Genomic DNA, 14,122 nt, shown 5'->3' on the forward strand with positions numbered 1-14,122 from the left:
AAAGCACTTTGTTGTTTTGGGACTTAAGTCAATCCTGTGTGAGGGATGGTAGCGGAGAGTTTATTATCTGGTCTCATTTCCCCCCTGCCTCCAGTAGTAAACCGCTTTCATATCAGGTCTTTTAATTATTTTTAATAGATGTATTCTAAACTGTCGATCTTGACTTTCACTACAGTGAACACTCAATTTAGTAGCTCCCCCACCCTTTAAATTGCCATATACTAATGTAAGGGACAGAGAGGTGATGGCTCGGGTACTTGTCCATATTGTTTTGACATTTACGTCCAGCCTAATGCTCTTCACATACTTCAGAAACAAACTTGCTGGTACTTATAGTCTGCTGACATGTAAGATGTGCTTATAAGGGGGAAGGAAACAAATTGGCATAAATTGAAATAATCCCGACTCCTTACCTCTTACTGTCCAGATTCTCCAGAGTGAGTATGTTAAAGCTTGGGATATGCAAATAAACTGTTCAAACCTTCTGACAAGCGATAGTATTGCTTCTAGAGTTGTATCTTTTGGGACGTTGTGAAGACACTGTTTCCTGTTTGCAGCAGTTAGTAACATGAATGAAATGTTTGTTTGATTTAGGAACTCTAGAGGTGGAGAGGAGTGCCATTCAGCAAAAATATAGAGGATCTGCACAAGGAGATACCATGCCTGCAAATTTCATTTCTGTCCGGCTTTGCAACCCAATTACTTCTTCACTGTTCATGAGTATTTATTTAGATTCCGACACCAACCTTCAAAACAGTCTTCAGTCACACACTGTTTATTTACCCAAGTTGCTTTTTCTTTTTATTATGAATGGTGGCTGATCTTACAGGTTCACCCCTACCTTCTTGTCTTAAGTCAGTTGGCAACTGGGATTGGCTCTCCCAATTTGGATGAGATTGCAGAACAAGTTAGTTCACTTATAAATTGCTTCCCTCAACAGAGTGTCTGGAAGCAACTTACAAGCATAGAACATGGTGACACAATTAAAAAAACAAAAACCTTACGCCACAAAAGTTTTTTCCTCTTAAGGAAAGACACTGGCATGTTGAGCAATCTCCATGTCTTTGCCAAATGTGCTAGACAGGAAAGACTGTCACAAAATTGCACTAGCAGTTTTAGAACATCCTGGTGGGTGTCTGTATTGTGGGAACAACAGATCTTAGTGCTCTGTAGGTGGGACTGTACCTCTGCTGGAGGCAATATTTAGTCACCTTGAGTGACCAGACAGTAATCAAACTGCAAGCTTGTTTTGTGAGAATGAAATTCGAGTCATGGCTGTGGGGCAAGAATAATCCAAGAAAGTTCAATTGAGGAATGTTGTGTGCTTATCTTCATAAAGCCAGAGGATCTGTCACTCAGCTGTAATGAGTACAGAAGAAAGTGATTGGGGTTACAGGAGCAGCTTACCCATGTCCTTTGTGGGGCACATGTTGCAATGTGTGGTGGGATAACATTATATGGCACCATGTGGAGCGGCCTTCCCCAATCTGGTGCCCCCCAGATGTTTCAGACCAGCCTTTCTCAACCTTGGCACCCTATATGTTGTTATACTACAACTCCCCTTACCACTGGACCTGCTACCTAGGGATGATGGGAGTTGTAGTCTAGCAGCATAAGGGGACTCAATATTGAGAAAGGCTGTTTTACACTAATTCCCATCAGCATGACCTGTGGTCAGGGACATCTGGAGAGAAGGCTGAGGAAGGCTGGTTTAGAGAGTACAGCTGAAGCTACAACCATGGGATGTTAGCTTTAGCTTTTGACATCCTCATGCCTCTTCACTTCTGTTTGATATCTGCCACTTTGCAGGATCAAGAATTTTGACTACTTCTATTTTGGGTGATATCCCTACTCCATTGTTGAATTTACTCCCACATGGTTCTCCCACCACCCCCTTGGGTGTGTTTCAGGTAAAGCTTAACTTCAGTAAAACCAACTGCTGTTCACATGGCTGCATTTCACATAAGGTTGCTTAGAAATCAGAATGACAAAATAGCTCCAATTGCAGATTTTTATGGGCTTATATGTTTCTTCAAGATTAGTTTATTCCAGTCTCTAATTCTGAGCAAAGGGACTGGCTGCTCTAGTTTATTTCATAAGAACCATATGTGCTGAACAAATAAGCCACAAAAAGCTACGTGTTCTATTTTTTTCTATAAAAAGCAATTTAATGTGCTTAAATGAGTATAGTAATCTCAGGTATGCAGAGAACAATTTTTGTGCTGAGCAGCAATAATTTGCACCCTACAGAGCTTTTTCTTCAGTTCGTGTTTTTAAAGGATCTGGAGGCCTGTGAATGTTTTATTTTATGCCCTCGGTTCTTAGCCAAGGATAATCTTCAGGAAAAGATCAGGAGTTGGGCCTTAGGTTTGTGCACCCTTTTAAACATTAAAAGAAGTGAATGACCAGATTAGGAGATTTTATTCTGAGGGTTTCATTCTCTTTCATCTAGAACTAGTCTACATTCCAAAATGGGGATCTCCCAATTTATTGCTCACTTTCCCCTGAGGTAAGGGAATGCAAGAGCCTGTGCAAGACTGAGGCCTAATTCATTTCATTCCTGGAGGATAACTCATCCAAAGGCTGGGATGGGAATAATGTCGATGCAGGCCTTGAGATGTCCATGTAGAAGTTGCTCTTTTTGTGCAGCAGTGCAGGTCAATAGTAGAAGGATCCAAGCTCTAGAATGTAAATCCTTCTTCCCCATCTTTATCATGGTCATGGAAAAATTTGTAGAAGAATTGTTCTTGTAAGTAATATTTTACTCTCAGGTAAATTTATTAAAATAATGAGAAATTTGGGCTGTGATTCCCCAAACCACTTTAACAGAGAATACTTCCAATTAAATGGTTGGTTCTTTTAAAATGCAGGTTTTTCCAGCTGTACAAATCCCCACCCCTAGAAGAAGGCAAATGAACTCAAAGGCATTCTGTTCCTTGCTTAGACCATTTATCGGTGAAGTTTTTGCCATAGAAATCACTAGCTATTATCCACTATCCATTGATGATTTATTTTTTTATTTGCCCTAGACTAACAGGTGCAAAAACAGGAGTATTTTAAGGGTACACAAGGATGTGACAAAGTATTTCCTGCCCAAAGATGAAAGTGAAGGAGGTTCTGGCCCCCCAAAAAGAAGGGATTTTTAAATTGAGTTTGAGCAGTTTGTTTTCAATATGGAAACTGAGCACATTCTATACATATATATTTGGCGTACGTGCCATCGGTGACACTACCTATCATTTAAGGGCTTAATAAAACACATATGCCTAAGATGTCTACTTCCTCTCCCCTCATTTTTCCAACTGCACATTATCAACTTTCCAGCAGCACATTTTTCCAACTCTAGATTTTGTGCCAACTACACACTAAAAAAACCCTTCGTTAAATTGTGATGTTGGTCCTACCTGAGGTAATAAAACTAAAACCTGTGGATTGCAGCCATAAAACTGCAACCATAACTTTCTTTAACAGAAGGATGTGTCCATCTTGGGGAAAGTCTGTCCGTGAGAAAGAGTTGTAATTACAGTTGTGTTTCCTTGACTATTTGTAACACAAGTGGCTTATAAATGTTGGTCTATCATATTAACACATTACCATGCTGCAATAATGGCAGTAGTGCCAACAATACTAGATTATCACCTCTTTGGGTTGAGTAGCACTTGACATTGCTCCTTAGAATCCATCTTCCTGCCTCACCTTAAAGGAGGAACACAATCTCTTCCTCTTGACATAATGTACTAGGGTAAGGGCTGTTCCATTTACCGATGCGTATAATATGGTACAGCTCTCCTGCAATTGTACCAATTCAGAACGAAGGTGTGGATAACATGATTAAATGTACTCAATGTTAAAAAAAGCTTTTCAGTGTAGGAAATTAACTCATGAGTTAGGATTTGAGATATACTATCTTTCCTTGTCTCCGGAGTGTTGTAGCTTAGTTCTTGGGAAGCAAATTGGGCCTTAGGACAAATGTGGTAGCTGCAGCAAATCCATTGCATCAGTTGGCCAGCTACATATTAATGCTGGAATCTTAATCCACCTACCTGGGAGCAAGCCCAACTGAATTCAGTAGGACTAACTTCTAAGTGAATATGGTTAGGATTGTGCTATAAATAATCATTTATTAGTTTCCCCCCCTTTCCCCCACAAAAGCAATTAAAGGCTGTAGAGTAATAAATATTGAGCCATTCAAATAGTCTGCAATTAAAATTATTGCAGCAGAATGTGGTAATTATAACATTTCCCCCTGCAGTAAACACGTATCATTCTTTCTTTCTGTAGGAAGAGACTCATGAAGTAGTTAGTTATTAAAGAAGTTAGTCTAAATAGCCTCAGGGGTAGCTTTTTGGAACACCGAGTACCTGAGATCTAGGCCAGTCAGATATTGCATTTTTTTGTGTTGCAGTGGAGACTATAAGGTTTAGCTTTGGTTTTAGTTTTTTTTATATGTGGTTTAACTGAGAATGTTAGTGGAATGCACTGTCACTGTCAATCTTGCTTTCAGGATTAAGGCCTTCAAACTTGAAAATTTTTCAAGGTTTTACATACAACAAATGCAAGGTGAATTAATATTGGGGTTGGAGTATGAGAGGCAGGGGGACTAATAATGGTCACTAAGAAAAGGGGTTGGGAGCTAAGTGAGCCCAGTGGGAGTTTTGTCCAGCTCTCTTGGCTTCTGAATTATCACCAGACATAGCATGGGTATTTTGGAACTGTTCTTGCAAGTGTTCATGCTGGAAATGAGCTTTTAAAAATTGCAGGTAAAGGGCAGTATATAAATTCAGTCAATCATTCAGTGCAGATCCAATTCCTTATTTGTTTTTTTTCTTTTTAAAATAATATTTATTAGGTTTTCAAGAAAAAGTGAATACATAAGTAGAATAAGTTATCTGTTGAATGCCGATACAATTGCATTGCACTATAGTATTTCCCTCACTCAGCAAACAAACATACACAGAGCTATTATAACAAAAAAATCAATTAGTTTAATTGAGGCAAAACTAAATCCCACTTCCCCCCAACTAACAGACTTTTTGGTTCCAAGTATCTTTAAAATGTCCCGTTACCCCTCAGCAGGTAAGTGTAGCAAAGAAATAGGAATTTACATGCAAACAATAATACATACGAAAAGAGCAGTTTGGGTCAAGATGGTCACACCCTCATATAACGTGAAGAAGGAGAGAAATAGTTTTATAACTAACGAAGGTGATAAAATCATACCACTCTTCCACAAGATAAACGTTCTTTGCTTGTCCCTAATGGCTTTACAATCATTATTTTTTTAACACGTTCTTGAGCTTTTCCTATTTCAGTCTTCTTTGTTGTCTTCTGCTTCCCGACTCCTTTACCTCTTATTTTTCAGTATTCAGCTGGAATGTGTTTAATCTTTTTCAAACTCCCTGAAGTGAATAGGTACTTAAAGTCCTGCTGCATGGCTTGTAGATGAGAACCTTAATTTTGTAAAAGTTTAGTTGTCAGGTCTATATGTCATAAGCCCATGCAGGCACATCCCAGAGGTCAAACTGGGGTAAGTAGGTCCTGATGCCATCTTATAGACTTGAGAGCCAATAGTCTTCCTAATATTAACAAATGCATTTAACAATTCAGGTTTCACAATAGAAACTCATTTTATATTGATCATGTTAGTATCTCTCAGTTGATATTGGGGATAGTATGTTTTAATAGTAATAATGCTTGGTTTGGTATTAGTCTTACAGTTAACCTTTGTTTACGAAGTAAGGGCGATGCTGACTTAAGTATGCATGAGCTTCATGGATTAAAGGTCGAGGGAGAATCTAAACTGTTTCCCCCTACATGGTGTTGAAGTATTGGGATCTAAAATATTTTCTTTGCTGCTAAATACTATGCCACACCCGGTTAGGAAAGCAAATTCCAGCAGCGAAACACGTGTGAGTTCCAATGAAAATATGACATTGTGAAGATTGCTTTTGGCTTTGGGAAAAAATAAGTCTCTACCCATGGTGAAAATGGGCAGTTTTCTGCTTTCCTGGGTGAAGTCAAACTAGCAGGCCTTGAATATAGCAAGCTTTCCAGACCTTCCCCAAAACACGTGCTTGGCCGTCCACATTCCACAGCTGTGTGTGCAGGAGACGCTCTGTACCAGTCAATATTGGTGTCAGAGAGATTTGAGAGAGGATTTTCCTTTTAATGTCATCTAGAGATCACAGCACATGAACAAAGAAGATGATATTGTGAGGTCAACTGTTGAGGTTGCAGTTGGGTCCTGTCTTTTTCCCAGGGTTGTATTCCAGCCCCGTGTCATACACCATTTTGGATTCAGGCTAAGTTTGAAATTGATTTAATGCTGGAGTAATTCACTTCATTAGTAAGCTGCTTGCCATGTTTGATAATATTTTTAGACAGGACAGATTTTACTAAGCTGCAGAGTTCAGATGAGCGCCCTTAAAGCCGGTTCAGGGATTACAGTGGTAAATTCAGCAGTTGATTTCATTAGCAAGCAGTTTCCTAGATCCAAATTGTCCTTTTTAGAACTTAAAAGCCAGATCCAAATGCAACTTGTTTGTTCCTCTTTGTATTCTGAAGAAATAGTGGTGACAAATGGGAGCACTGGCCAATTTTTAGCAAATCAGTCTTTGCTCTGGATAAACAGGGACTTTTCTTGGGAGTAAATGGGAATCCACTGTTCGTCTGGAGCATTGGGAAAAGGTATGCTTATAGTTTCTATGCTTTCTCAACATAGTGGGAATTTGTTTTGACATACAGCATTTGCAAACTTTAAAGTTAGTTTGTTACCAATATGACAAACTGTAACCTGGGTTATTGATTATTTTTGCATGATGTCTCTTGGGTTTTGAATTAGAAGTTTGACTTATGATTGCTGTCCTGATTTTTTTTTAAAAAAAGTTTCCCTGATTTGTTTTTAAATAAATGTTACATTTATGGTTTACAGCAAAGACATAGGAAGCTGCCTTGTATTTAGTCAGATCATTGGTCTGTCTCACTCATATTGTCTACACTGACTGGCACTTTCAAATGAGGCAGTTTCTGAGGACATACCTGGAGATGCTGGTTATTGAACCTGAGACCTGTATGCAAAGTAGATGCCCTGCTACTGGGGTATGACAGATGTCTGACATTCTAACCACCTGTTAGGACTTGCACATATACTAGGGTTGCCATATTTCAAAAAGTAAACTTCCTGACACCCACAAAGTTGTTGAACTTTTTTGGGGAAGCCTCTCCCCAAAATAGTGATTTTAAGCTTTTGGAGCTGTTTCCGCTGCTTTTCCCACCACGTTACCATACATCTAGATTTTTCCTGACATTTTGCCAATTCAGCAAAATTCCCCCGACGCCATTTTACACCCAAAAACCAGGACATGTCAGGAATTTTCCTAACATATGGCAAGCCTAACATATACAGTGGTGCCTCGCAAGACGAAATTAATTCGTTCTGCGAGTTTTTTTGTCTTGCAAATTTTTCGTCTTGCGAAGTGTGGTTTCCCATAGGAAACGGTTTTAAGAAAAAGGAAACAAACTTGCAAGACGTTTTCGTCTTGCGAAGCGAGCCCATAGGGAAATTCGTCTTGCGAAGCAACTCAAAAAACGAAAAACTCTTTCGTCTTGCGAGGCACCACTGTACCAAATGCCTCTTGCTGGATCTTCATATTAACAATAACATTGTTACCTCTGCCACCCATCTTAGTTTGTTGCCCTTTCCTTGTGCATTTCTCTGTTCTCAAAGTTTCTGTTCTGCTTTTAAGGATGTATTGCCACATATATAAACACATTCATTGTTCAGAGGCCCCGTCTAAGCCTAGATTAACATCTTGATTTGTAGCAAATAGAGGAGTCTGGATTTTCAACTTCAGGTCTTCTACTGACCACCAAAAATCAGCAAGCCTGCATCACACATTGTGTTGGTCATTCAGTCACTTGAAGATAGCTTTCACTCACTTCTAGGTCAGCTGTACTACCAATAGTACAGAACATAATCAGCGGTAGATCCCTTCAGACACTTCTTTGTTGCTTTATAGGATCGGAACAGTTATTCTGCCTTATAGGATTGGGACAATTATGGTGCACATAGGTTTATTATGAAATTTCATATTTAAGCTACCGTTTCTCAAACTGCTTATAGTAGTATAGCCAGTCTTCCTGCCATTGTATCTTGACACCAACTTCATGAAGCAGACTGTCCAAAGGTCACTAGTAGGTTTTGTGGCTAAGCAAGGAATTGAATCTAGGTCTTGCTGTAACTGCAGACTGCTACACCACACTGAGTTACTGGCTAATGATCAAGTTTCCTTATAGATATGCTGATTAAAGGGCCTTTGCTTGGATGCCACAGAACAAAAGCACTTGAGGTATAGCTGAAAAGAGGTGGTATACACACAGACACAGACACACAAACAAACAAACAAACAAACAAACAAACAAGCATGCATTCATGCATACAGCAGACATCCTATCACCTATGCTGAGAATGGATGTAGCTGCCCTGCCAGTTGAGGGCACTCCTTTTCTGACATAGTTTTGTAGCCCCCTTTTTCTTAGGAGGAGAGGGTATTTTCCTCACATGCACAGCTATCGTTTGTCTGATTAGGTGGTTGCAGAAGGGAGGCTTTGTGGCTCTTGGGGCAGGCAAAAGAGCCTTTGGCATCAGTTCACAGTTCCCTCTTAATTGCTCAAAGCTTTGTGGTCTGTGTTACATAGAGTTCACAGGACCAGAGTGCAGCTTTACCTAGCCTGTAAAATCTCATTTGCATATTTATTTATTTAGCAAACTTTATATACCACTTGATAATAAATAAAACTTCTAAGTGGTTTGAAAAATAAAGCAGACATTAAAGTTATCTACAAAATAAATCTGTATCTCTGTCAACTTGTGTGTAGTTATTTTATACTCACAGTAGTCCTTGATTCTTTCAGCAGCTAAATTTCTAAGGACTTCTTGGTGGCCCCAAGTGGTTATTTGACCTCTTACACCTAATGCAGACGTCTGCTCCCCCCTCCACTCTCTGCCTCTGGTGCAGTGGTGAAGAGGAAAGCAGAAACAGCAGTTTTCATTTTAAACTAACTATACATTTGTTCTGTCCATTTTGATTAAATAGTTTGAAGAATATCAGTCTTGGGAGGAAAATCCATCTTCTGATATCACTACAATTGAAATGAAGTGAAGTTTGTGTTTGTGCTTAAATCGTGAGTGATTTCATGGTGGTTGAGATGCCCAAGTTGTTTTTTAGATTGTCAAAGATGCTTCATAGTTTTGTGCTAGTATAGCAGCTGAAATTCCACTCTAGTTGGTCATGGCAGTAGTGGAATACTGTAAAGATATTACATAGACGCTCTTCTGAATAAAAAGGAAGCTGTAACAATTAAAGCCCTTGTGAGCCTATTCTTTACTTTGGGCCACTCTCCGCTTTCTCAGAGGAGAACTGGTTTTTCTGTGTGGCCTCCAATTGTTGATTGCTAACCTTCATGTTATAGCTGATGGCTTGTCTGGTAGTGCTATAGAGTACAGTTTGTATTCCTGTGCTTTTCTGACTGAAGGAAATTGTATTTACCAATATATCCCTTTTGGTCTAAAGATCTTCACAATTGTGACTGCTCAACATTTACAGTTACTGACTTCTACTGAAGCCTTGAATACTGCCATATAACATGCAATTAATGGGACTTGACAATGCAGTACTTAAAATGTCAGAGGCCAATGAAGCTCTGCCTTCACAAGAACAAATTCTTTTGCTCCCTGTGGTGGTACCCTTATGGTGATAGCAATGGTAGGTGATGTGATGTGAGGGAAGCCTAATTTAGGCGGATAATTTTGAATGCTCTTTCATCCATTTTGGTATTTACTTATTGTGCTTTTTCCATTTTTGAATGTCACAGCACTTCATTAATCCTATTCGTCATGCTTTTGTTCTGAGGGAAGCATGGCTCCTACACATCAGCTGTGGCAAAGAACACACACCTTTATTGGGCTAGTGAAAACAGCTCAGGGGGCCTGCCAGGCAGGAGAGGGGGGAAACATGGTAGATTGAATTCAATCAAGCCAATATAAACAGATTATTTTAAATCACCAAAGAAAATAGACTTTCTTTATTTTTTCCTATTGTAGAAATCAAACTAACTAGTTGCTGTAGCATACTCCTTATAAAGCTAGAAGAATAATCCAAAACAGTTGGGTATTTAGCACACATGCTTTGTGAACTACAGGATCATCTCCTTAGGGGCAAATTTGGGCAATTGTGAAATAAACACAATTGTACGTATGCATAGACCCTAAGAAAGAACACTTAAGTAATGGCTAAATTCCAAATAACTTTTCAGAGGCTGGGGTTAGTAATTACCAAGCAGATTAGTGTTTCTCTGTGAGGTGAAAAGTAAGAGAATTGTCCAGCAAAACTTAATTCTCATTTAATTTTATGGAAGAGTAAATCATTGAATTAATACTCTCCCTTTTTTAAGTTAATGGGACTTAAAACTTGGTTGTCCTGTTTAGTTGACATTCTTCAATGCTCACACTCTGCCACAGTTAATACATACACTACTGCATCAGTATAATTCTTGATCAGAGGCCTCCCCCCTTCTTAAATGGAAAGCAAACTTTAATTCTTTCTGTTGTAGTAATTAATGGATTCTATTTTAAAAGGTTATGTGAACTTTTGTTTGTATTATAACCAGATTTCATTTTCAGAGACACTAGATTTGAGTTTTATACATTCTGAAGACATGTGGAGGATTGGCCTCTACTGGATTTGGCTTTCATTCTTCGTTGCACTAATTCTTTCAACAGTTGAACGGGCCGAAACATTAAACTTTGTTCAAGCTGGAATACTTCTCCCTTCGGGTTTCTCATCCAGGATTTGATTTGCTGAGTATCATTCATTGATAAGATCTGAATGCAGTGCAGAGTCTCTGGTAACTCACCAGCTAAGTATGATAAATTGGTGTTTAGCATGGGAAATACTTTTGAACCTAGTTTTTATTGGTTGGTCTTATCAGTGAAAGTTACAAAGCTCTATTCTAGGCATTTATTAAATAAGGATTAGACTGAAATAAAGCAAACAGGTTTATGAAGAAGGGAGTTCAGCACAATGAATTGCTTACTAAATCTCGCTCATAAACATACTTCCTGACATGGTGAACAATGTGCTGTTCCTCTAGGACTTAAAATAGCATTTGACACAGTCTGTAGGGATTGGTTTGTTCAAAGTTCACTTGTTTTTGTTCCTAGACCTGGGTGAAATCAGAGGGCAAGGTTAAAGTAGGCTCTTGGTAGCACTCTTTTCAGCAAAGGGGGATTAACTTTTTACTAACTTACTAACCTATTTTTTACTATTAGGCTTTAGTTAATGACCTCCCTTTTTGTTTTTGAATTGTCACTAGTTATTTTGCTGCTTGACATTAGTGAATTGTTTCAGATATGACACTAAGCCATGATGGGAATCCATTAATTTTTGACAAAGACATTGTTAAAGCCTGCATTTGAATATAAGAGAGAGAAATGGGGGGGGGGGCTGCCATAAATTTTATTATTGAAATAATTTTTGTGCATTATGAAGTTCAGAGCTTAGAAAAGCACCCCTCAGGCCATAATAGTTGAAAGATAAGAGGCAAGCCTTTTCCATTATATCCCAGACTTCTGTTTTTCCAGTTCTGGTTCTTGGCAATCCTGTTGCTATCATGCTGTTCTTAAGGCCACACAAGCAGCACATGGGGCTGGTTTGTTGAAATAATCAAATCACATGGTGAGAACTGTTATGATCCTTGAACTATGTGCTTTGTAGAATTCAGGGCAGGTTCTATATTTTGAATCAGTTGGGGTTTTCAGGTTCTGTTCTAGTTTGATGTAACTTTCTTTATGAATTAACTAAACTATAAATGTATAAAACAAGCCTTTTTAATAGAATTGCTAGATGACATTTTTTTTTATTTGTATCTTGGTGAGTGACAGGGGCTGTCTCAAAAACAACACAGGGAAGTTTTGCAGCAAATATTTGAATTGCCAGTAGTGTGTGGGGTCCAAGATAATGTCACTCCACTTTGTTTCCTTCTCTCAGCCTCTCTGATTCTGTTTTCTCTTATTGTTGAGCCACTTACTCCTGGGAGGAGGTGTTCCCTGGAACAAATTATTTGCTTTCTTGAGTCTCAGAAGTACTTGGAAGTTTGACCCACTTGTTCTAGAATTTTCATAATAGTAAGCAAATTGCAGCAGTAATTCTTTCTTTGCATTCAAATTCACATTTTCAATACAGTGGTACCTCGAGTTAAGTACTTAATTCATTCCAGAGGTCCGTTCTTAACCTGAAACTGTTCTTAACCTGAAGCACCACTTTAGCTAATGGGGCCTCCTGCTGCTGCCGCGCCGCCAGAGCACAATTTCTGTTCTCATCCTGAAGCAAAGTTCTTAACCTGAAGCACTATTTCTGGGTTAGCGGAGTGTGTAACCTGAAGCGTATGTAACCTGAAGCATATGTAACCTGAGGTACCACTGTAGTTTTTCCACGGTGCCATTCTAATATTACATGTTTCTCCTCAGCCTAACGCTACAGATTTTTCTCTTGCTCCCAACCGAGGTGCTGCATGTGTTTAGTGTATCGTAGTTGCAGGTGGTACAATCCAAACAGTTCTTTTCTCACAGAAAAGCCAAGGTATTGTAAGAGAACAGGAACCAGGTTTTTCCAAGACGTGTCTTGTGCTGTCAGTTGTGAGCTGCAGTTCCTGACTGTATGCCATTGTCAAGATGTTCTAAGCCCACAGCTCTTTCCTGGTTTATCTAAATTAATCTAGGGATTTTAATGAGGAATAGCTAGTATATTTCGTTTCTTATGATCACATTGGTTTTCATTACACACTTCGAATACATGATTGATTGACTTGAATAGCAGTATTGTTGTTGGCATATGACTTGGCTGTAGTTTAATGATCTAAATGTTTTAACTGTTCTTAAACCCCTGATGTATCTTTGGGTAACTGGGGGGGGCGGGGAGGATAAAGCTGGTATTCATCAAGAAAGTAGCATGAAGTTTCTTATGTCTAATGTAACCTTCTAATAGCGCAAGTATATGGGGGCGGGGGGGGATTCACCTTTTGCGCAGAGAAACTGGAATAAAAGAGCAAGCCTTTCTCCTAATGGGTTTGAATTTTAGCAAGCAACATTCTTCCCTGGATTGCTTAGTTGTTTGTCTTTGTGGAATGTGTGGAGAAGTGAGCCTGCTTAATAAAATAAATAAAACAAAGTGGTATAACTATGTATGTCTTCTTACCCCTTTGCATTTAGCAAATCCAGTTTGCGGATGATATGCAAGAGTTCAGCAAATTTCCAACCAAGACTGGTCGCAGATCTCTTTCTCGGTCCATTTCACAGTCTTCCACTGACAGCTACAGCTCTGGTAGGTGTTTTTCTTTTCCAGACCTTTTATGTCCTGTTTAGCTGTTATTTTGAGCATTAACCCTGACCCCAGACTTAAAGGCATTTGCTAACTTTCTTTCTGGCAACCTCATTCAAGATTTTCAAAAGTATTGCAAAACACTGGAATACATGGCAGTTGGCAGTGCTAGCCTTATAGTTAGGGGTGCATCTCTTAGGAAAAACACCATTCTCTCTCAAAACGTTGCCACATTCAGCTATGAGCCATAGTGGCTTCCATCTTTTGTACCCTTTCATGGTCTCTTGGAAAGCAAAGCCCCTTTGTATCACCTTTTCCTGTTCAGTTGCACGTAAAGCTTGAAAGAGTCCTGTAGTATCCCTTGTAGCATCCCTTGTGCATGTATACAATACTAACCTTTTAGTTCTGTCATGTTCTATGGTAGTTGACATGGATTTAAGAAATTTAATTCCAATTATTTCAGTAGCTCTACTTCAAATATGACTTCGATAAATATCACCCCATGTATTTATGCACTGCTCTACCTTTACTGTAAAGCATCCTTGTAAGGTGTTTTAAGGACTTGGTATGTTAGAAAGGAAGCCTATTTTTTAATAAATAAAAATCTGCCTGCCAATAATCTTCGAAGAATGTTGATATCCTGCAGTATTTGAAGCACACACGGTGCCACCTTATGCTAGTATGTATAAGCCAAGAAGTGAAAAATTTGCAACAGGAAACCAGATTGACCAGGACACTTCCACTGT

General features: G+C 39.0%; 1 protein-coding gene across 3 annotated transcripts in view; it reads left to right on the forward strand.

Moving 5' to 3' along the window:
* The window catches only part of AHCYL1 (adenosylhomocysteinase like 1), a gene marked incomplete at its 3' end in the record, with an annotated part of 49,475 nt that overhangs the window by 16,694 nt on the left and 18,659 nt on the right, over positions 1-14,122 (forward strand). For all 3 annotated transcript variants that reach the window (XR_014527598.1, XM_083509465.1, XM_083509466.1), the window contains exon 2: positions 13,268-13,379. Coding sequence is in view for 2 of the 3 variants with exons in the window: in XM_083509465.1 (XP_083365591.1) it covers positions 13,268-13,379 (112 nt within the window). The remainder of the gene's footprint in view (positions 1-13,267; positions 13,380-14,122) is intronic.

The sequence above is a fragment of the Podarcis liolepis genome (genome assembly GCF_965112155.1).
Source record: "Podarcis liolepis genome assembly, chromosome: 6".
NCBI lineage: Eukaryota > Metazoa > Chordata > Lepidosauria > Squamata > Lacertidae > Podarcis > Podarcis liolepis.